This window comes from Danio rerio, chromosome 6 (assembly GCF_052040795.2).
Source record: "Danio rerio strain M-AB ecotype USA chromosome 6, GRCz13ab, whole genome shotgun sequence".
In the NCBI taxonomy this organism is placed as follows: domain Eukaryota; kingdom Metazoa; phylum Chordata; class Actinopteri; order Cypriniformes; family Danionidae; genus Danio; species Danio rerio.
The window spans coordinates 18,579,525-18,600,129 of NC_141026.1; the positions used below are offsets into that span (position 1 = coordinate 18,579,525).

Below are 20,605 nucleotides of genomic sequence, written 5' to 3' on the forward strand. Positions count from 1 at the left end.
TCTCTAGGAACTGTGTCACAATACAAAAAAAAAGTCGCAACTTCAAGTTCATGCAAACTTTAAACATTTTGTTAACTGGAGAAGAAAAAAGTTTAAGATTTATATTTTATTGAAAAGAGTAAAGACTCTTTTTTTTGGGTTATTGGGTATAAAATCAATTTTATTGTTCATTTTCTTTGAAAAGGACAGAATTCTTGTACAGAATATAAACAACCATTTTTAATTATGAAAAACATTTAGATTACTCTTGGCTTGTTTTAATAATTTATATTATATATTTGTTTCATTGCAAAGTCTCATTTTAAAAACACATACTAGTTTGCACTCTGAGCTGGTGTGTGTGCAGGTGTGTGTGTGTGTGTGTGTGTGTCTTCAGCTCGTACAGCTTTACACAGAGCCTTACAGATGCAGCAGAGGAAGCTCAGGATCAGGATGTGTTCTCCTCAGTTCCTCTGCCCCTCCTGCTCTCCTTCTACAAATCATTGACAGCGTTTATCTACACTGAACCTGACAATGCAACCCAAGCCATGACTGCTGGATTCAGATAAGTGTAATGTCACTGGCCACCTGTGCAGTGCAACCAGGGATGGCTCTCAAGGTCATCTAAACTGGGCCGATCAGCCGGTGCTGCACTGAGACACCAGCGAATCAGCTGACGGCACTCTGTTACACACAACACCGTCTTCAGAACACACAACAACACACTTCTGCTCGCTCGCCAGGCTATCTCTGAATGTGTCTGAATCTCTTACCTGTTGACAAGCTCCTAGGGAAGGTCAGTCTGCTCTACACACATACGGACAATTTAGCTTACCCAATTCACCTATAGCACACGTCCTTGGACTTGTGGGGGAAACCGGAGCACCTGGAGGAAACTAACGTGAATGAGGGGAGAACATGCAAACTCCACACAGAAATGCCAACTGGCCCAGCCGGGACTCGATCCAGCGACCTTCTTACTGTAAGGCGACAATGCTAACCACTGAGTCACTGTGTTGCCCCAGCGTGTATATCAATTAAGAAAGATGTATACAAGCATTTAAATATCTACTGACTAATTTAACTTTTCTCTTTCGTCAGATGGGTTCAGGTAGTGCCTCTGTCCTGCTGCGCTTCAGGAAAATTCAGCATCACAAGCAAAATGACCACCTTGTGTCATATAACATATATTGACCAATCAGTGCGGTTGTCAGGGCAGAATCTCAAGCACAACCAATCATTTTAAATGACATGGTGAATCATTTAAAGAAATTTAAATGTTAAGTTTAGAGAACTTACAATATGAATTAAATGTTTGTTGCTGCCTAATGAGTAAGTTAAACACACCTTTGATGCCAAAACTTGGTATTTTTATTAATGAAAAGTTATATTATCCGCTTAGGGCCCCAAGAAAGTCTGGAGGCCCACAATAAATACTAATAATGTAATTTCCTGTCATATTTTGTAGGATAAGGCTTTAACAAATACATTTTACCTTAAATAGCATGTGTGCAATTGTGTCCCCCCACCCCCAATCATGGATCAGTCCAGCAGTCAAATCAGATGAAAATTTAGTTTCAGAAAACAAATAGTTTGTTCATTAATTTTAGTTGTGAACTCATTTTAAGCAAACAAATCTTTTAAAATGTAGATATTGTGTTAAGATAAAAATATAGAAAGCAAGACAGAGTGCTATAAGATAAAGACAGCTAAATAAATAAGCAAATATGAAAAGTGCTTATTACTGTAAGACTTCCGGGTCTCATGACTCGAATTGCTTAGGGCCCCCAAATCACCTAATCCAGCCCTGCTCATAACAAACAATCATCATGATCACGGTACAAAGTGTAGAGTAAACAATGTTATTAACACTATGAGCTGTATTTGTTAAAATAAATGTTAAATTGTGTTTCATTAGACAAACTGTTGAGATGATGAAAACACGCAGTCTTATACGTTTTAGTTAAATTGTGATTCTCTGTGCTGAACATTGCCCCCTTGTGTTGTCTATGATCACTTACTGAGGAGAGACGTGACCCTGCACCACAAAAGCACTTTTTTACTTCTTTTGGTTTGAGCACATGCTTTTTAAAATGATTGAGCTGTTGAAACTTTGACCTACACATGAAAAAAACATATTGTTTAAATAAAGTTATTTTTTTAATTATAATTGTATTCTAACCTGAAACTGAAGATCGTCCTAAAAAGAGATTTATTGCGCTATATTGGGATAATTTGTAATTTGATGTGCACAAAAGAAGAAAAACACAGTAGTGTTTACTTTAAATTCTCGTAAGAAGTTTAGTATTTGTATTTTTTCTAACTTGGAATTGAAGATTAAATCAAAAAACTAATTAGCACGCTTCAATGTTGAAATTTTGTAGTTAAATGTCCACAAAAACACAATATTGTTCATTTCAAATTTTCATGGAAACTTTTGTTATTTACTTAAATTGAAGATCACTCAAAATAAAAAAAACATTTGTTAAATATCAGCATGCGTGTATGGACATTTATTGAGTTTATTATCGACAGATCTGTGTTTAAGTAAAACAATTTGGCTAGTTTAGATTTTTATGATTCAAATTCAGACATCAAATATTGCAAATAAAGTTTTGGTCTAGTTAGTTCAGCACACTACAGACAGCATGATCATATCTGACTGAACAGAGTCTCCTAATTCCTCCAGTGTCTGTGTTACTTCATTCATTTTCCTTCAGCTTAGTCCCTTTATTCATCAGGGGTCGCCACAGGGGAATGAACCGCCAAAATATCCAGCATATGTTTTACACAGCAGATGCCCATCCAGCTGCAACCCAGTACTGAGAAACATCCACACACACACTCTCACATGCACAAACACACTGGCCAATTTAGTTTATTCAATTCACATAAACCACATGTCATTGAACTGTGGGGGAAACCCATGCCAACACATGGAGAACATTCAAACTCCACACAGAAATGTCAACTGGCCCTGCTGGTACTCGAACCAGCGACCTTCTTGCTGTGAAGTTACAGTGCTAACCACTGAGTCACTGTGCTGCCCTTGGTTTGAACATTTACATTTTAGTGAAACCAGTAAAGACAAAAAAAAACTGCTGTAATTGCGTATAAAATAACTTTAATGTTTATGATTTATTTAACACCTTCCCCTGTTTTTCTCTAAGTGGTCTAGAAACTGTACATTTGTCAACTGTAGACTAGCTTTTGTGTGTCTGTGTGTGTGTGTGTGTGTGTGTGTGTGTGTGTGTGTGTCTTCAGCTCGTACAGCTTCACACAGAGCCTCACAGATGCAGCAGAGGAAGCTCAGGATCAGGATCTGTTCTCCTCAGTTCCTCTGCCCCTCCTGCTCTCCTTCTACAAATCATTGACAGCGTTTATCTACACTGAACCTGACAATGCAACCCAAGCCATGACTGCTGGATTCAGATAAGTGTAATGTCACAGGCCACCTGTGCAGTGCAACCAGGGATGGCTCTCAATGTCATCTAAACTGGGTCGATCAGCCGGTGCTGCACTGAGACACCAGCGAATCAGCTGACGGCACTCTGTTACACACAACACCGTCTTCAGAAACACACAACAACACACTTCTGCTCGCTCGCCAGGCTATCTCTGAATGTGTCTGAATCTCTTACCTGTTGACAAGCTCCTGGGGAAGGTCAGTCTGCTTCTGGACGTGACCCTCTGTGCGCCTCTGAATGGGAAACGGTCACACAGGATGTTGTAGAGCGTCACTCCTACTGACCAGACTGTAGCTGGAGTCGCATGGTAGCGATGTCTACGAAACCACTCAGGAGGAGCGTATGCAGGAGTGCCTGAGAGACATAAGAAGACCACAAACATCTGCTCAACATGCTCCAGTACAGACAAATTCCCTTTAGTGGATCAGCAGAAGTTCACAAACATCAACAGAACGTTTCCTTCTGTAACTCAAACTCACCTGCAAAGTATTTGTAGGCCGAGCGCTTCAGCAGATCTCCACAGCCGAAGTCCAGCAGCTTGATGTCCTGGGACTCTGTGGAGATCAGGAGGTTTTCTGGTTTGACGTCCCGGTGCAGGACGCCGCGGCTCTCGCAGTGTTTTAGGGCCGCAATCAGCTGCACCAGCACTTTCTTTGCAAGACGCTCATCCAGACAGCCGTTCTCCTCACAGAAGCTCTGGAGATCTTGGCAAGGATCCGGTCGCTCCAGGATTAGGATGTAGCGCCTGGGACGGTCAAACCAGTCCAGCAGCTGCAGGACACTGGGGCAGGCAGGAGCTGACGTGACACGGGTCATCAATGCCACCTCCAGCGGCAGCCGACCCTGACCATCCTGCAGGACAAACCCTCCATTATATCCAGAACTCAATCAAACACAGCAAACACAACAGATTCACATCAAAACATACAACTTTCAGTCGCTCTGGGGTTCGGTCCTTCGACACGTACTTGATGGCCACCTGCAGACAGGAAAAGCAGAGTAAATCACACCTGCCTGATTGCGACACATGACATTTACTGACAGCAACATTTCTAAAGCATGTCTGAACAAAGGAGGGAAGAAAATCTCTTACTGGCAGTCCATCAGACCTGCGCATCCCAGCAAACACAGAGCCGAATCCACCTCGTCCCAGCAACGGGCCCTTCAGGTACAAGTCTGCAACACAGAAGAGCACAAGAAATGAAGAAAAGAGAGAAAGAGAAAACATGCTGCGGTCTCTTCAATGACAAATCATTTCCTAACTGAGCCATAAGATCTAGAAGATGAGCTGTGCTGACCTCTGCGAGAGCGTTTGGCTGGTCTGCTGGACGAGGTGGACGCCGTTTGCTGGCTGCTGCTCTGCCTTTTCCTCTTGCCGTTCCTCTGGTCTGTGGATGCAGAATCAGCCAAATGTGAAGGCAGAGGAGCCAAAAAACCAGGAAGCTCAGTGGTGCAGTCCCGTGTATCTTCTGTGCATCAAAACATTTTTAATGAATCTTTTTTGTTAACTTCTGTAATCCTTTTCATATTAGTCAAACATCATACAGCATCATACAGTGATATACAATGACAAACAAATGAAAGATTAAAAACACTCACCTCCTCTTTCTTCACCCATGTGGGACATGGACAATCTCCTCCAACCTGCAATAAAAGAGACAAATACAGACAAATATGAAAATAAATGTAAAACAAAGTAAAGAAGAAGAAGAAGAAGAAGAAGAAGAAGGAATGAAAAAAAGAGCAACAAAAATGTGTTTAAAAAAATATTCAGAAAAATAACTAAAATAAAGATGATTAGAGAATTTGTGCTCTTTAAAATAAGTCTTTTTCTCTCAGAAATCTCAGGAATCGCACAGAAATGCTCTGCAAAGTCGCCTCGTCTCTCAACCAACAGATTGCGATGGGTTTGATTGTTTTTATATGCGGTCAGAAATCATACAATAACACGCGTTGCTATAGCAACTAATAATGGCGTGACCTTGCGTGCCTGAGATATTTTTTTATTTTCATGAATACAATTCATGCAGTTATTCGATTTCCTAAATCTTAATTATTAATAATAATTAATTAAAAGCTCTTGTTATAAAATTAAATAACTATAATTTTAATAGGCCTATCAGCTTTGAGTAAAACTTGATAGCGTCACCACCGACATTAGCAGCAGAGAAATCTTTAACGAAAATCACACAGAAATTCAAGAATAAAGTTTTTAATAAACATTACCAAACAAACGAGCTCTTCTATAAATGTAACTTACTATAATGAAGAAGTGGACAAAGATGAAATTGTTCTCCATTCGGGAGATCTACAGGAATCATAAACTGTTTTCAGAAAAATTATTGTATTATTTTCTGAGGAACACATTTCTAGGAGTTTATTTACGCTAAATTTCATGTTATTGCCGAATCACGCTGAAGCAGGGCATCAAGAAAGGTCATGTGACTGACGTCCCTGACGTCACTCCTTGCGTAGTAAATGTATGGCCAACGCACAATTTAGGTATATTAATGAATTATATTTTTAAATAAAATAAATTGTATAATAAACAACAATAATATTAAATTAAATAAGGCTTTTAGTATTTCATTTCCTTTAATTTCGATAGCTTAATCAGTGTATGGTGATGACGCAGTATTGATGAAAGCTGATTGGCCAATTGAAAATTACCCCGGAAATTAAATTTTTATACATTTTTAATTTAATAACAAGAGCTTTTAATTAGAACTAATCGGATTTATACCCCTTTTTGGCTATTTGTATTTTACAATTTTAGTTGCTATAGCAACGCGTGTTATGATATGAATTCTGACTGCATATAAAAACAATCAAAACTATCGCAATCTGTTGGTTGAGAGACGAGGCGACTTTGCAGACCATTTCTGTGCGATTCCTGAGATTTCTGAAGCTGTTGGAGGATTTCTGAGAGAAAAAGACATATTTTAAAGAGCACAATTTCTCTAATCATCTTTTTTTCGTTATTTTTCTGATTATTTTTTAATACAATTTTGTTGCTGTTTTTTCATTCCTTCTTCTTCTTCTTCTTCTCCTTCTTCTCCTTCTTCTTCTTTACTTTGTTTTACATTTATTTTCACATTTGTCTGTTTTTGTCTGTTTTATTGCAGGTTGGAGGAGATTGTCCATGTCCCACATGGGTGAAGAAAGAGGAGGTGAGTGTTTTTAATCTTTCATTTGTTTGTCATTGTATATCACTGTATGATGCTGTATGATGTTTGACTAATATGAAAAGGATTACAGAAGTTAACAAAAAAGATTCATTAAAAATGTTTTGATATACAGAAGATACACGGGACTGCACCACTGTGCTTCCTGTTTTTTTGGCTCCTCTGCCTTCACATTTGGCTGATTCTGCATCCACAGACCAGAGGAACAGCAAGAGGAAAAGGCAGAGCAGCAGCCAGCAAACACTGTCCACCTCGTCCAGCAGACCAGCCAAACGCTCTCGCAGAGGTCAGCACAGCTCATCTTCTAGATCTTATGGCTCAGTTAGGAAATGATTTGTCATTGAAGAGACCGCAGCATGTTTTCTCTTTCTCTCTTTTCTTAATTTCTTGTGCTCTTCTGTGTTGCAGACTTGTACCTGAAGGGCCCGTTGCTGGGACGAGGTGGATTCGGCTCTGTGTTTGCTGGGATGCGCAGGTCTGATGGACTGCCAGTAAGAGATTTTCTTCCCTCCTTTGTTCAGACATGCTTTAGAAATGTTGCTGTCAGTAAATGTCATGTGTCACAATCAGGCAGGTGTGATTTACTCTGCTTTTCCTGTCTGCAGGTGGCCATCAAGTTTGTGTCGAAGGACCGGACCCCCGAGCGACTGAAAGTTGTATGTTTTGATGTGAATCTGTTGTGTTTGCTGTGTTTGATTGAGTTCTGGATATAATGGAGGGTTTGTCCTGCAGGATGGTCAGGGTCGGCTGCCGCTGGAGGTGGCATTGATGACCCGTGTCACGTCAGCTCCTTCCTGCCCCAGTGTCCTGCAGCTGCTGGACTGGTTTGACCGTCCCAGACGCTACATCCTGATCCTGGAGCGACCGGATCCTTGCCAAGATCTCCAGAGCTTCTGTGAGGAGAACGGCTGTCTGGATGAGCGTCTTGCAAAGAAAGTGCTGGTGCAGCTGATCACGGCCCTAAAACACTGCGAGAGCCGCGGCGTCCTGCACCGGGACGTCAAACCAGAAAACCTGCTGATCTCCACAGAGTCCCAGGACATCAAGCTGCTGGACTTCGGCTGTGGAGATCTGCTGAAGCGATCGGCCTACAAATACTTTGCAGGTGAGTGTGAGTTACAGAAGGAAACGTTCTGTTGATGTTTGTGAACTTCTGCTGATCCACTAAAGGGAATTTGTCTGTACTGGAGCATGTTGAGCAGATGTTTGTGGTCTTCTTATGTCTCTCAGGCACTCCTGCATACGCTCCTCCTGAGTGGTTTCGTAGACATCGCTACCATGCGACTCCAGCTACAGTCTGGTCAGTAGGAGTGACGCTCTACAACATCCTGTGTGACCGTTTCCCATTCAGAGGCGCACAGAGGGTCACGTCCAGAAGCAGACTGACCTTCCCCAGGAGCTTGTCAACAGGTAAGAGATTCAGACACATTCAGAGATAGCCTGGTGAGCGAGCAGAAGTGTGTTGTTGTGTGTTTCTGAAGACGGTGTTGTGTGTAACAGAGTGCCGTCAGCTGATTCGCTGGTGTCTCAGTGCAGCACCGGCTGATCGACCCAGTTTAGATGACATTGAGAGCCATCCCTGGTTGCACTGCACAGGTGGCCAGTGACATTACACTTATCTGAATCCAGCAGTCATGGCTTGGGTTGCATTGTCAGGTTCAGTGTAGATAAACGCTGTCAATGATTTGTAGAAGGAGAGCAGGAGGGGCAGAGGAACTGAGGAGAACAGATCCTGATCCTGAGCTTCCTCTGCTGCATCTGTGAGCCTCTGTGTGAAGCTGTACGAGCTGAAGACACACACACACACACACACACACACACACACACACACACACACACACACACACAAGCTAGTCTACAGTAGACAAATGTACAGTTTCTAGACCACTTAGAGAAAAACGGGGACAGATGTTAAATAAATCATAAACAATAAAGTTATTTTATACGCAATTACAGCAGTTTTTTTTGTCTTTACTGGTTTCACTAAAATGTAAATGTTCAAACCAAGGGCAGCACAGTGACTCAGTGGTTAGCACTGTAACCTCACAGCAAGAAGGTCGCTGGTTCGAGTACCAGCAGGGCCAGTTGGCATTTCTGTGTGGAGTTTGAATGTTCTCCATGTGTTGGCATGGGTTTCCCCCACAGTCCAATGACATGTGGTTTATGTGAATTGAATAAACTAAATTGGCCATAGTGTGTTTGTGCATGTGAGAGTGTGTGGATGTTTCTCAGTACTGGGTTGAAGCTGGAAGGGCATCTGCTGTGTAAAACATATGCTGGATATTTTGGCGGTTCATTCCCCTGTGGCGACCCCTGATGAATAAAGGGACTAAGCTGAAGGAAAATGAATGAACACAGACACTGGAGGAATTAGGAGACTCTGTTCAGTCAGATATGATCATGCTGTCTGTAGTGTGCTGAACTAACTAGACCAAACCTTTATTTGCAATATTTGATGTCTGAATTTAAAACATAAAAATCTAAACTAGCCGAATTGTTTTACTTAAACACAGATCTGTCGATAATAAACTCAGTAAATGTCCATACACGCATGCTGATATTTAACAAATGTTTTTTATTTTGAGTGATCTTCAATTTTAGGTAAAAAACAAAAGTTTCCATGAGAATTTGAAATGAACAATATTGTGTTTTTGTGGACATTGAACTACAAAATTTCAACATTGAAGCGTGCTGAATAGTTTTTTGATATAGTCTTCTATAACTTCTAAAAAATACAAATACTAAACTTCTTAAGAGAATTTAAAGTAAACACTACTGTGTTTTTCTTCTTTGTGCACATCAAATTGCAAATTATCCCAATATAGCGCAATAAATCTCTTTTTAAGACGATCTTCAGTTTCAGGTTAGAATACAATTATAATTTTGAAAATAATTTAAAATGTACATATTGTTTTTTCATGTGTAGGTCAAAGTTTCAACAGCTCAATCATTTTAAAAAGCATGTGCTCAAACTAAAAGAAGTAAAAAAGTGCTTTTGTGGTGCAGGGTCACGTCTCTCCTCAGTAAGTGATCATAGACAACACAAGGGGGCAATGTTCAGCACAGAGAATCACAATTTAACTAAAACGTATAAGACTGCGTGTTTTTCATCATCTCAACAGTATGTCTAATGAAACACACAATAATTTAACATTTATTTTAACAAATACAGCTCATAGTGTTAATAACATTGTTTACTCTACACTTTGTACCGTGATCATGATGATTGTTTGTTATGAGCAGGGCTGGATTAGGTGATTTGGGGGCCCTAAGCAATTCGAGTCATGAGACCCGGAAGTCTTACAGTAATAAGCACTTTTCATATTTGCTTATTTATTTAGCTGTCTTTATCTTATAGCACTCTGTCTTGCTTTCTATATTTTTACCTTTACACAATCTCTACATTTTAAAAGATTTGTTTGCTTAAAATGAGTTCACAACTAAAAATAATGAAGAAACTATTTGTTTTCTAAAACTAAATTTTCATCTGATTTGACTGCTGGACTGATCCATGATTGGGGGTGAGAGGACACAATTGCACACATACTAATTAAGGTAAAATGTATTTGTTAGAGCCTTGTCCTACAAAATACGACAGGAAATGACTTTATTAGTATTTATTGTCTGCCTCCAGACTTCCTTGGGGCCCTAAGCGACTGCTCTCTGAACTTAACATTTAAATTTCTTTAAATGATTCACCATGTCATTTAAAATGATTGGTTGTGCTTGAGATTCTGCCTTGACAACCGCGCTGATTGTTCAATATATGTTATTTGACTCAAGGTGGTCATTTTGCTTGTGATGCTGAATTCTCCTGAAGCGCAGCAGGACAGAGGCACTACCTGAACCCATCTGACGAAAGAGAAAAGTTAAATTAGTCAGTAGATATTTAAATGCTGATATATTTTTTTCTTAATTGATATACACGCTGGGGCAACACAGTGACTCCGTGGTTAGCATTGTCGCCTCACAGTAAGAAGGTCGCTGGTTCGAGTCCTGGCTGGGCCAGTTGGCATTTCTGTGTGGAGTTTGCATGTTCTCCCCTTGTTCACGTTGGTTTCCTCCAGGTGCTCCAGTTTTCCCCACAAGTCCAAGGACATGCGCTATAGGTGAATTGGGTAAGCTAAATTGTCCGTATGTGTGTATGTCCTGGTCCTCCAGGTTGAGGGTTGATCGTTGGGCTAACAACCCACCTCGTAAACATATTCAAGTATAAATCACTGGCACAGAAAACAAACAAAACCTACATGAGACCAAGAGACTTTATTGAAAGAAAAATCATGAAATGAAGTCATACAATGCGTCATTCAGCAGCAATCATAACTTAAAGATTGTAGTCAGTTCTTGTTTTCTAAGACCTTAAATAAATGATTATCTTTGCAAAATGCATGATCTATTTTGTATATGGTGACATAACCGGTTATATGATGTTATACTGGATAAAGACTGCCAAGGGTGTTAAGACATTCAGAATAACAATATTTCAGACTCAGAATCTGGACATGATTATACAATTATAAGTCACTGGAGCACAATTAACTGTCTTTAGAAATAGAAATGACAGAAGCAAATACATTTTCATTTTTTACCTTCATAAGTATCCTTGCAATGACGTGAAAATGAGATTGCAATGAAAAATGAGATTTTATGTCATATTATTAATCACATAAAATCTTACAGCAGTCAACACTGAAATCCATACATAATACATTACGTTTGAATGAATCCCATTTCTGTGATATAAATAATCAACATTCTGAACAGAGAACTGTAACATTGAGCAAATACAGCAGAGATACAATAGAACTCACAATGTAGTCACCATTTATTGAAACCAAGTTTGGAAAAAAAAGAACTTGAAAATATTTATTATTTATTATACAAATTTAACAGCAAATGACCTGTTAAAAAGTCACAACATTACATTCAAATCAGCTTCTGTTACTTGCTGCTTTACTTTAATCACAGTTGCGTTGCCCAAAAGGGTCAGTTCTTACATGATTAAATGAATCTTTCTTAAGTATGTCTGGACGAATGTGACACCGTCACACTTTCAGTTCTCCAAGTCAATGCAGCACATCACAGTAATAAACAAAGATGTAAACAAAGTACATTGCTTTATGAACTATTACAATTACTTGAAGCACAGTCAACATTAATGAAGTTGAGCCAAGTAAAAATGTCAAAGATTAAACAATCAGGCCCTTCTGAAGGCTGAAATAAATCATTAAACACTGACTATCATCTGGTTTGTAATCAACAACTATTTTCAGACCAAAGAATATCATGCGCTGAATGAAACAAACTGTGTTACAAAGAATAAATCAAGAATAAATGTCACCTTCAAATGTAAAACATCATTTTGTTTCCTATAAAAAGCGATTAGTTACTTTAATGAAGGGATCAAAACCGCTGCCTTAAAAGTGACCAATTGACTTCCCTTAAAAATATGAGGACCTATTAAGTTGACTTAACTTACCTTTTTATAGTCAACTAATTGCTTTTTATAGCGTAATTAAAATGAGATTTTATTTTCTCAAAATCACAACATTCATGACTGCCCGTTTCGCCACTTACAAATTTAAAATGAAGCATATTTTCATACAATTTATTGCTCACATTACATGTATGATAACTTAAATACATTTGAATATACTGTATAATATGAATAAAACAATTAGTTTGAAATAAATAAGAGTAATAACCGCTAGACATTCAGCATGCCAAGTTTCTGTGCTATAACTCTAAACTAGATTTAATTAAGAATTATTCTTTCCTGCAACTGCATTTTCAAAAAAAATAAAAATGTTATCCTGGCAATACTGACCACCACCAAATTCAACCACACTGCTAAGAAAAAAAAACTGCTGCTGCCACTACTGCTGTCACTGACTCGGTCCCAGTCATTCCCCTCGCTGGCCAGCAGAGGCCGCCATCTCCGTACTTCTAAGCATTACATCATCCACTTAAACCAGGGGTCTCAAACTCGCGGCCCGCGGGCCATTTGCGGCCCTCAGTGCAATATTTTGTGGCCCGCGCCGACCGCTGTACACTGACAGAATCAGCGGAGCGGGGAGAGAGAGCGCTCCCCACTCCGCTGATTCTATCCGTACACAGCGGTCACTGGCATTCCCCGCCCGCCGTGTAAACAAAGGGGCGAGGATGCCGGTGACGTCACCACGCACCCCGCTCCTTTGTTAGACGCTGTGACGGGCGGGAAGTGTGGAGGGGCGTTGTCGCGCGCGTTCTGATCAGCTGTGTTGTCGCGCGCGTACTGAAGAGCGGTGTTATCGCGCGCCTACTGAAGGGCGGGACCGAAGGTGTGTCGCGTCGCGGGGGCACTTTTGATCATTTTGGAAGGGCACTTTCTATGCAAAACTAAAAAGGGCATGTGCTCTGTCTGCACAGGTTGAGCCCTATGTGTGCACGTGCCTGCCCTGCATCTTATATATATTATAGGTAGATACAGACGGGTACAGACTGATGTGACTGGAGTGGGGTGGGGGTGTTTTATTTATACATATATACGTCTTTTTTTTAGGTGAGGGAATAGAAGTTTTGAGTGAGTTTCCCCACTTTTTCCCCTAGGACTTCAATAAGTCAAAGTACAGGTCTAGACTTAATGATGATCATCTTCAAGCCATACTGAGGGTCTCAACTGCTTTCTCTCTAAAGCCAAATGTGGTTCAGATTTGTGAGAAGAAGCGCTGTCAAGTCTCTGGCAACAAGAAGTAGGCAAAAGATGCCATGTTCAGAAGAACTGTTCATAATCTTCACTCAATGTTCTATTAATGTTCAGGACACTTCATGTTCAGAAGAAATAATTAAAACTGTTAATAATGAAATTTTTAGGACTTTTTTTTGTGAAATCCCTTATGCGGCCCAGCCTCACCCAGACTTTGCCTCCTGCGGCCCCCAGGTAAATTGAGTTTGAGACCCCTGACTTAAACTGATCTAGCACACCTGAACTGAATCTAGCTAACGACCCACGTACCCTTTATAAGCCAGCTCCAAACGCTCAGTCAGTGCGAAGTCTTGTTTAGCCCCGGCCAACATTTCTGAGCAGTATTCCTGCGTGTTTCCTTGTGTATTACTCCAGCCTGTTCTTGACTCTGCTTCGCCTTCTGCCTGCCCACGACCCACGCATTATTATACGGACTCTGATACTCGCCGCCTGCCCACGAACCACGCCTGTTATACGGACTCTGATACTCGCTGCCTGCCCAAGACCCAAGCCTGATTCACGGACTCTGATGCTTGCAGCCAGCCCTTGATCTATGCCTGGTAACACTCTCTGTGTCTACTCACTGCCAGTCTTTATTCATCATAGACTGTTATTGTTGTGTGTTTGCACGTTAGTGCATATTGTGTGTGTGTGTGAATAAGAGCGGGACTAATAAATACTGCATAATGGATCCCTCCGTGTCAGTCTCCTCGTTACAACTGCTATGTTAACTACTACTACTACTAATAATAATAATAATACTTTTCCTAAATAAAAAATCAGTATAGAATTATTTTTGAAGACAAGATAGAAACATTGGTTTAGTGAGGATCATTAAAAAGTGAGCTTTAGCTTTAAAAATAAATCTATAATAATAAAAGATTGTTGTAATTTTACTTTATTTATTCATCAATTAAATTCAGCCTTGGTATCTATAACACTTTTCTTTAAACTTTTGCATTCCTTTACGTTTGATTACAGTATTTTTTAAAATAAATATATTAAGTACATTTAATTCAGAACTTACACACATCTGTGTTTAGCATTTATTCTGTTACTTGCTTTGAATCTCACCTGGCGTTTATAAGATACTGTGCCAGGCTGATGTTGGCAGGTGTTCCAGTAATGGTGATCTGGCGGTCTGATGACCCCTCCATGGCATTAGCAATTTTGATCTGAGCCCCAGACATCTGACGAATTTCATTAATTTTGGTGCCCTGACGTCCAATTATACAGCCTATTAGCTGAAAATATAAAGTAGACAGATTAAAATGAGTTCAAGGCCTGTTCTTTACATTCTTCTTTGATTAGGGGTATAACGATACATCATAATGTGAAACTGTGAAATATAAATGTGCTGATGTGCATCGCTTGTGTAAACGATAGGACTTGCAATACTGAACTTGTTTTTTTTGCAGTACTCGGCTTATTGTATAAGGTATATTTCACCCAAAAAGGTCAATACTGTTTTCCTGTATTACGCTGATAATGGTGTTTCATGGCCGTGAAATCACACGTTTGTTTACCACAGAGATATTACAGATGATACAATTGTAAATAATGTTCACTTTGTTGCACAGAGAGAGATTCCTTTGCTTCATAAGACCTCAGTGCATCGTCAGGACTTGAGTGTATCGTTACACCCCTATCTATGATACAGTTTCCCCAAAAACTGCCTCTCAAAGTTCATGAGTACTGGCCTGTGAACTGGTATCCACACCTATTAACAGAACAAATGCAGGAGAACTGAGAAATACAGAGAACATTGAACACAACATTAAGCGTGGTTAAACTGTGCAACTGTCCAAATCTGTTATAAAACACAAATAAATCTAATGGAGAATTTCCTGATTTACAGTAAAATACTGTTCATTTTTACAAAGCGACTGACATTCCAGGAGTTTCTAATGGCACTTCACATTTAACTTTTTATTCACTTTTATTTACTGATTGTTCTTAATTGTTCTTATTATAAACAGGTTCATGTTAAATTTTGTTATTAATTTTAGGTTTTTGTTGCATGTCTCAGGGATGTCAATGGCAAGCACCAAGGAATGTCATGCAGCTCACAATCCCAGGAAAGTGCCAACTTCACCCTAAAGTACTCCAGCTGATATGGGGGTGTTTTGGAGAAACTCAGGTTTACCTGTTTGCTTTAGCCAAGACCGGCCACTGCTCCGCTCAGCACAGATGCACTGGCTCACTGCTGGATTCGGACATGTGTATCAGGCAAGTTTGCGCTTCCCTAGTGAGTCTTCTTGTACAGACCCTGGGCAAGGTCAGGGAGGACGAGGAGCAGATCTTGCTGGTTTCATCACACTGGCCCACCCAGACCTGGTTTCCAGAACTCACACTCCTCGGGACAGACCCTCCCTGACAGATTCTCCTGAGGAAGGACCTTCTTTCTCAAGGAGGTTTTCCATCTGGCACTTACGTCCAGATCAGAATAAGGAGAAGGTAGTTGGAATTTTTATATATTTAAAGAAGGTATTTGATACAATAAATGATAATATATTGGTAAACAAATGATAAAGGTTTGGTATTAGAGAAGTAGCCTTGGACTGAATAAGCAGTTATTTAAAAAATAGGCAACAGTTTGTGGAAATTGGCAACCATAAATCTTCATATCTAAATGTAAAGTGTGGCATAGCACAAGGATCAGTTTTAGGTCCAATATTGTTTATAATTTACATTAATGATCTGTGTAAGATATCAGAGTTGTTTAAGTTTATATTATTTGCAGATGATAAAAGGTTCTTTTGTTCTGGGGATAATTTACTAAAACTTATGGAGTTGATTAAAACAGAAATTAATTAATTAATTAAAATAATGGTTTGACTTAAACAAATTGTCATTAAATACAAGTAAAACAAAGGTTATGTTATTTGGAAATGCAAACAGCTGAAGAGTGAAAAGTAGCCTACACACAGATTTGCAAACCCCACCTAAAGTTACAACGCAATGGCGCCGATGACAGCGATCATGACGTGGTGAATGTTGATCCGTGTTTTCGGAGAAGGTGCCTGAAGCTCGATGCGTTGCATTCACTGCATGTTCAGCGTAAATGTCCGCTAAATGTGAAATCTAACACTGTACACATCATCGACAAAGAAGCTCGCCTTTGCTAAGTTTAAACTGAATCTGCGGCTCATAACAAAGAGCAGTATTGTGCCGGTGATCATCACGAGAATCCTGCTCTGCCTGCTTATAAATTGGTGCGCTGACTCGCCTGCTTTCCACAAACAGAAGAAAGAAAATCAGCTCATAACAAGACTGAGCATTTAAAATGACACAAACCCAGATCAAAACCTTTAAAGAGTGATAGAAGTGAGACTTTTATTAATTTCTATTGTCCATTCTTTCTTGAGTTACTAACTAAAAACAGTTTTGCAGCTTTCAGCCTTGAATTAAATGATTTATTATAATCTTTTGTTTGTTTTGTAGCAGAAATGTTATTTATTAGATATAAACAATAGTGCAAAATAAATATTTCTTCTCACATTCAGGGCAGCACGATCATGAGAGATGTAATTCATTGTTAGTATTATTGTCATCATTAATATTTAATAATGATTAGACATGGATATTTGTGTGCAATAATTCCAAAATGTATAAGTCATCTCAGCATTATTAGATAGTTGTTTCTGGTTTTTGTTAGTCCTAATTGATGTTGTTTTCAAATACAATTAATCATTTAAAATACAAAAAAGTCATTAGACTGATGGAAAATGTGGGCTATTTGGAACATACAAATCCTTTATTTTTAAAATGAAAGATACTCAAGTTCAATGATTTGGTTCAATTTAAAACAGCACAATTTCTGTTTAAAGCTAGGAATGAATTACTTCCAAAATGCATGCAAAAATTATTTGAAGAAAGACAAGAGGGATATAATCTGAGAGAAGAACTAAGGTTTAGGAGGTTGAAAACAAGGACTACTTTAACAAGTTTGTGTATGTCTGTCTGTGATGTGAAATTATGGAACAATCTAGATCAGACTCCCAAACAATGTCAGGATAATAATCAATTGAAAAAGTTGTATAAATGTATATTATTAAAGGAATATAATGATGAAGGTGATTGAAAAAGGATAAAACGAGAAAGGTATGATGAAGTTTTAATTAATGGCTATTTGCAGTGAATTTTTTTCCTTTGGGTCTGTTACAAAATGTAAAGGTACAAATGGAATCAAACATATAATATGTCAAAGATGCCAAAAGGATGAAATATATTTTATGAAAAAGAAGAGATCAGTAAAGGAAGAAATCAGTTTAAGTAATAGACGAATGATGTGTGTGGTAATGGGGTGAGAAAATAATAATTCCCCATCTAGGGAACTTCAACACTGCGTCTAACCAGAACGCTAGGGGAACACCTCTTTTATACGCGTCTTGAAGCACATGTGAAATCAATCTAATGTAATTAAGCAGGTGTCGTCAGACCAGAGAGTATAAAAGCCTGTACTGAGCATTCAGTATCAACTTCTTTGCTTTCAAGAAGCACGCACGTGAAAATACACCCTCTTTCTGTGAACTTTCATTACTGATTTGCATACACAAAATACAAAAAAACTGACAACTTTTTTTATTTTGGTATGGCAGAGAAAAACTTTAAACGTTGTGTGCCTCTATGCCCTCGCTTTATTACGGCTGGTGACTCACATGATTTGTGTTTAGAGTGTTTGGGAGAAGAGCATGCCCTGGCAGCATTTGAGAATGCTGACTGTGGACACTGTGACGTTCTCTCCCGTAAAGAGCTGCGTAGTCGGAGGGAGTTCTTTAATAAAGCTCCCGTGGTGCATGCTCCTCGCGGTTCGGGTCCCGCTCGTGCTGAGGCTGAGCGTCGACTTCTGTCGAGCTAGATCTGGCGGATGAGATGGAGACGGACTCTGTCCTTTCTCTCTCTGGATCCGTGAGATCTAATCCTCCTTCGGGAGCGTCAGAAGCACGCTCTGCGGTTTCTTCTGCGCCTCGTGGGAGGGCGGCGTCCTCCGTTTCCGAGGAAACCGAGGCGCCGCAGCAACAAATACAAAGAGGGTCGGGGAATCTGCCGCCCCAGTCAGTGGAATATGAGGAGTTAGTGGAGGTGATTTCACGTGCTGCTGACAGGTTCGAAGTAATAGATTGTCAGCCAGCACGTGAGCAGCAGCAGCTGCGTCTGACAGGAATGCTGGATGAGAGAGAATTACCCAGCAGAGTAGATCCTCCACTAAGGGACCTCCCCTTTTGTCCCGAGCTACATGATGCGGTTTCTAAATCATGGAAAAATCCGTATTCAGCATGGTTAATGACACCAAAAACAGCTATTTATTCAGCAGTTCGTGGGCTAGGGGAAAAGGCATGTACAGTAATGCCAATGATAGAAGAGGACTTAGCACGTCATCGTCGTTCAGATCTAAAATCTGCAAGGGTCCCTCCTTTGTTGTCGAGACCATTAAGAGTAACATCGGGTCTAGTCAGCAAAGCATATATGACAGCTGGTCAGTCTGTTGGATGCCTGCACACCATGTCAGTGCTGCAGGCATATCAGGCTGACCTAATTAAAGAGTGCCTAGATAGTGGGGGAGCAACACCCGAACTGCTTCGAGAAGCTCTTCGGGCGTCAGATCTAGCTTTAAGAGCTACTAAAGAGGCAGCCTCTAGTTTGGGGCGATCTATGGCTACCCTGGTGGCTAACGAGCGGCACCTCTGGCTGACACAAGCAGAAGTGTCAGAAACCGATAGAGCTATTTTTATGGACGCTCCAATATCAAGCTCAGGGCTCTTCGGTGACGCTGTCGATCGCGTCGCCGAATCCTTCGACAGAGTTAAAAAACGCTCTAGCTCCCTCGGGGACTTTCTCCCCCCAAGATCAAAAGTCAGGGGGCTGTTAAAAGACAGCCCCAGCCGTCAACCAGCTCCTCATATCATGAAGTACAAAGGATAAAACAAAGTCCTGACGTGTTGGGAGTCAGGCTTTCCAGGGCCCCCCCTGGACACCGAGAGCACCATTCAGCGCTCTCACTGAACCAGGGTCCGTGGAGAAAGGGAGAGGCCACCTCACCACTTATGTTGGTGGGGGGCTCTGTGTCTCCCGGGGTGGGCGTTCCTCAGTGTCTGAGGGCATTGGGGGCCCCACCCCCTCTGCAGTGGGGTCAAAGAACAACCAGAGGCCAGTCTCGAGAGGCTGGTACCCCTAGCACATTTTTTGGCAGCGTGGAAACACCTGCCGATGGTGTCCCAGTGGGTCCTGTTCACAGTAGAACATGGCTACAAAATACAGTTTTGTGCCCGCCCACCTCGCTTCAACGGTATTGCACCCACCATAGTGAAGCCAGAACAGGCTCTGGTTATGGAACAGGAAGTACTGGCCTTATTAATAAAAGTCGCAATAGAGCGTGTTCTCCCACTCGACAGAGAGTCAGGGTTTTACAGCCGGTATTTTATAGTTCCCAAAAAGGATGGGGGATTGCGTCCCATATTAGATCTGAGAAATCTAAATCGGTCCGTCAGGGCCCTCAGGTTCAGGATGTTAACCATCAAAAACGTGGTGTCACAAATTCAGTCCGAGGACTGGTTTGTGACGATAGACCTGAAAGACGCATACTTCCATATTTCCATCCTTCCCCAACACAGGAAATACCTGAGGTTCGCTTGCGGGGGCGAAGCGTTCCAGTATCGGGTTCTTCCATTCGGCCTAGCTCTGTCACCTCGAACCTTTACCAAAATAGTCGAAGCGGCACTAGCTCCACTTCGTATGCAGGGTATACGTATCCTAAACTACATAGAAAATTGGTTAGCTCTAGCTCAGACTCACGATATGGCAGTTCGGCATCGAGATGTCGTTCTCACCCATATCAGAAGGTTGGGGTTTCGGTTAAACACCGCAAAAAGTGTGCTTGTTCCAGCCAGGACGACCATTTTTTTTAGATGTGCTATGGGACTCCATGACGATGCGAGCACGTCTGTCCCCACCATGAATCGCTTCGATTCAGTCAACCGTACACAGAGTCAAACTAGGCCAGTTCATCACTGTGAAACACTTTCAGAGGTTGTTGGGTCTCATGGCAGCAGCAGCCAGCGTGATTCCGTTCGGTCTGCTGTTCATGAGACCCCTGCAGTGGTGGCTCAAATCCAGGGGGTTTTCCCTCAAGGGGAATCCTTTCCGCATGATCAAGGTCTCGCGGCGCTGCCTTCGAGCCTTAAGTATGTGGAAAATGCCCTGGTTCCTGTCCCAGGGCCTAGTGTTGGGGGCTGTCTGTCATCGCGTCA

At 40.8% G+C, this 20,605-nt stretch overlaps 2 protein-coding genes across 14 annotated transcripts in view; one reads left to right on the forward strand and one right to left on the reverse strand.

Annotated features, from left to right (window-relative positions):
- Nucleotides 1–3,088: 3,088 nt before the first annotated feature.
- LOC108190384 (serine/threonine-protein kinase pim-3-like) lies at nucleotides 3,089–5,341 on the reverse strand. The gene is made up of 9 exons (XM_087257085.1): nucleotides 5,304–5,341; nucleotides 5,046–5,090; nucleotides 4,745–4,915; nucleotides 4,540–4,622; nucleotides 4,375–4,425; nucleotides 3,926–4,298; nucleotides 3,621–3,800; nucleotides 3,435–3,530; nucleotides 3,089–3,339 (listed from the first exon to the last, which is right to left on the reverse strand). Exons 2-9 carry the CDS (start codon nucleotides 5,071–5,073, stop codon nucleotides 3,311–3,313), a joined length of 1,011 nt encoding a protein of 336 aa, XP_087113211.1. The 5' UTR covers nucleotides 5,074–5,090; nucleotides 5,304–5,341; the 3' UTR covers nucleotides 3,089–3,310.
- Nucleotides 5,342–5,562: 221 nt separating this feature from the next.
- The window catches only part of LOC137495940 (serine/threonine-protein kinase pim-3-like), a 42,826-nt gene continuing 27,783 nt past the window's right edge, over nucleotides 5,563–20,605 (forward strand). The window contains exons 1-8 of one of the 13 annotated variants that reach the window (XR_015493467.1): nucleotides 6,086–6,616; nucleotides 6,747–6,917; nucleotides 7,040–7,122; nucleotides 7,237–7,287; nucleotides 7,364–7,736; nucleotides 7,862–8,041; nucleotides 13,731–13,915; nucleotides 15,385–17,593. Coding sequence is in view for 6 of the 13 variants with exons in the window: in XM_087257073.1 (XP_087113199.1) it covers nucleotides 6,589–6,616; nucleotides 6,747–6,917; nucleotides 7,040–7,122; nucleotides 7,237–7,287; nucleotides 7,364–7,736; nucleotides 7,862–8,041; nucleotides 8,132–8,227; nucleotides 8,323–8,351 (1,011 nt within the window). In the remaining 7 variants the exon portion in view is untranslated. Of the gene's footprint in view, nucleotides 6,617–6,746; nucleotides 6,918–7,039; nucleotides 7,123–7,236; nucleotides 7,288–7,363; nucleotides 7,737–7,861; nucleotides 8,042–8,131; nucleotides 8,228–8,322; nucleotides 8,580–13,730; nucleotides 14,046–15,384; nucleotides 17,665–20,605 lie in introns of those variants that run through there. The other 12 variants (XR_015493466.1, XM_087257073.1, XR_015493470.1 and 9 more) reach the window with 12 other exon arrangements.

Bases quoted from the DNA above. Each gene is read 5' to 3' on its own strand.
- LOC108190384 (XM_087257085.1), bottom strand. From the start codon at position 5,073: ATGTCCCACATGGGTGAAGAAAGAGGAG. The intron at 4,623-4,744 runs GTCAGCACAGCT...TCTGTGTTGCAG, and splicing joins AGCCAAACGCTCTCGCAGAG to ACTTGTACCTGAAGGGCCCG. The intron at 4,299-4,374 runs GTATGTTTTGAT...TTTGTCCTGCAG, and splicing joins CCCCAGAGCGACTGAAAGTT to GATGGTCAGGGTCGGCTGCC.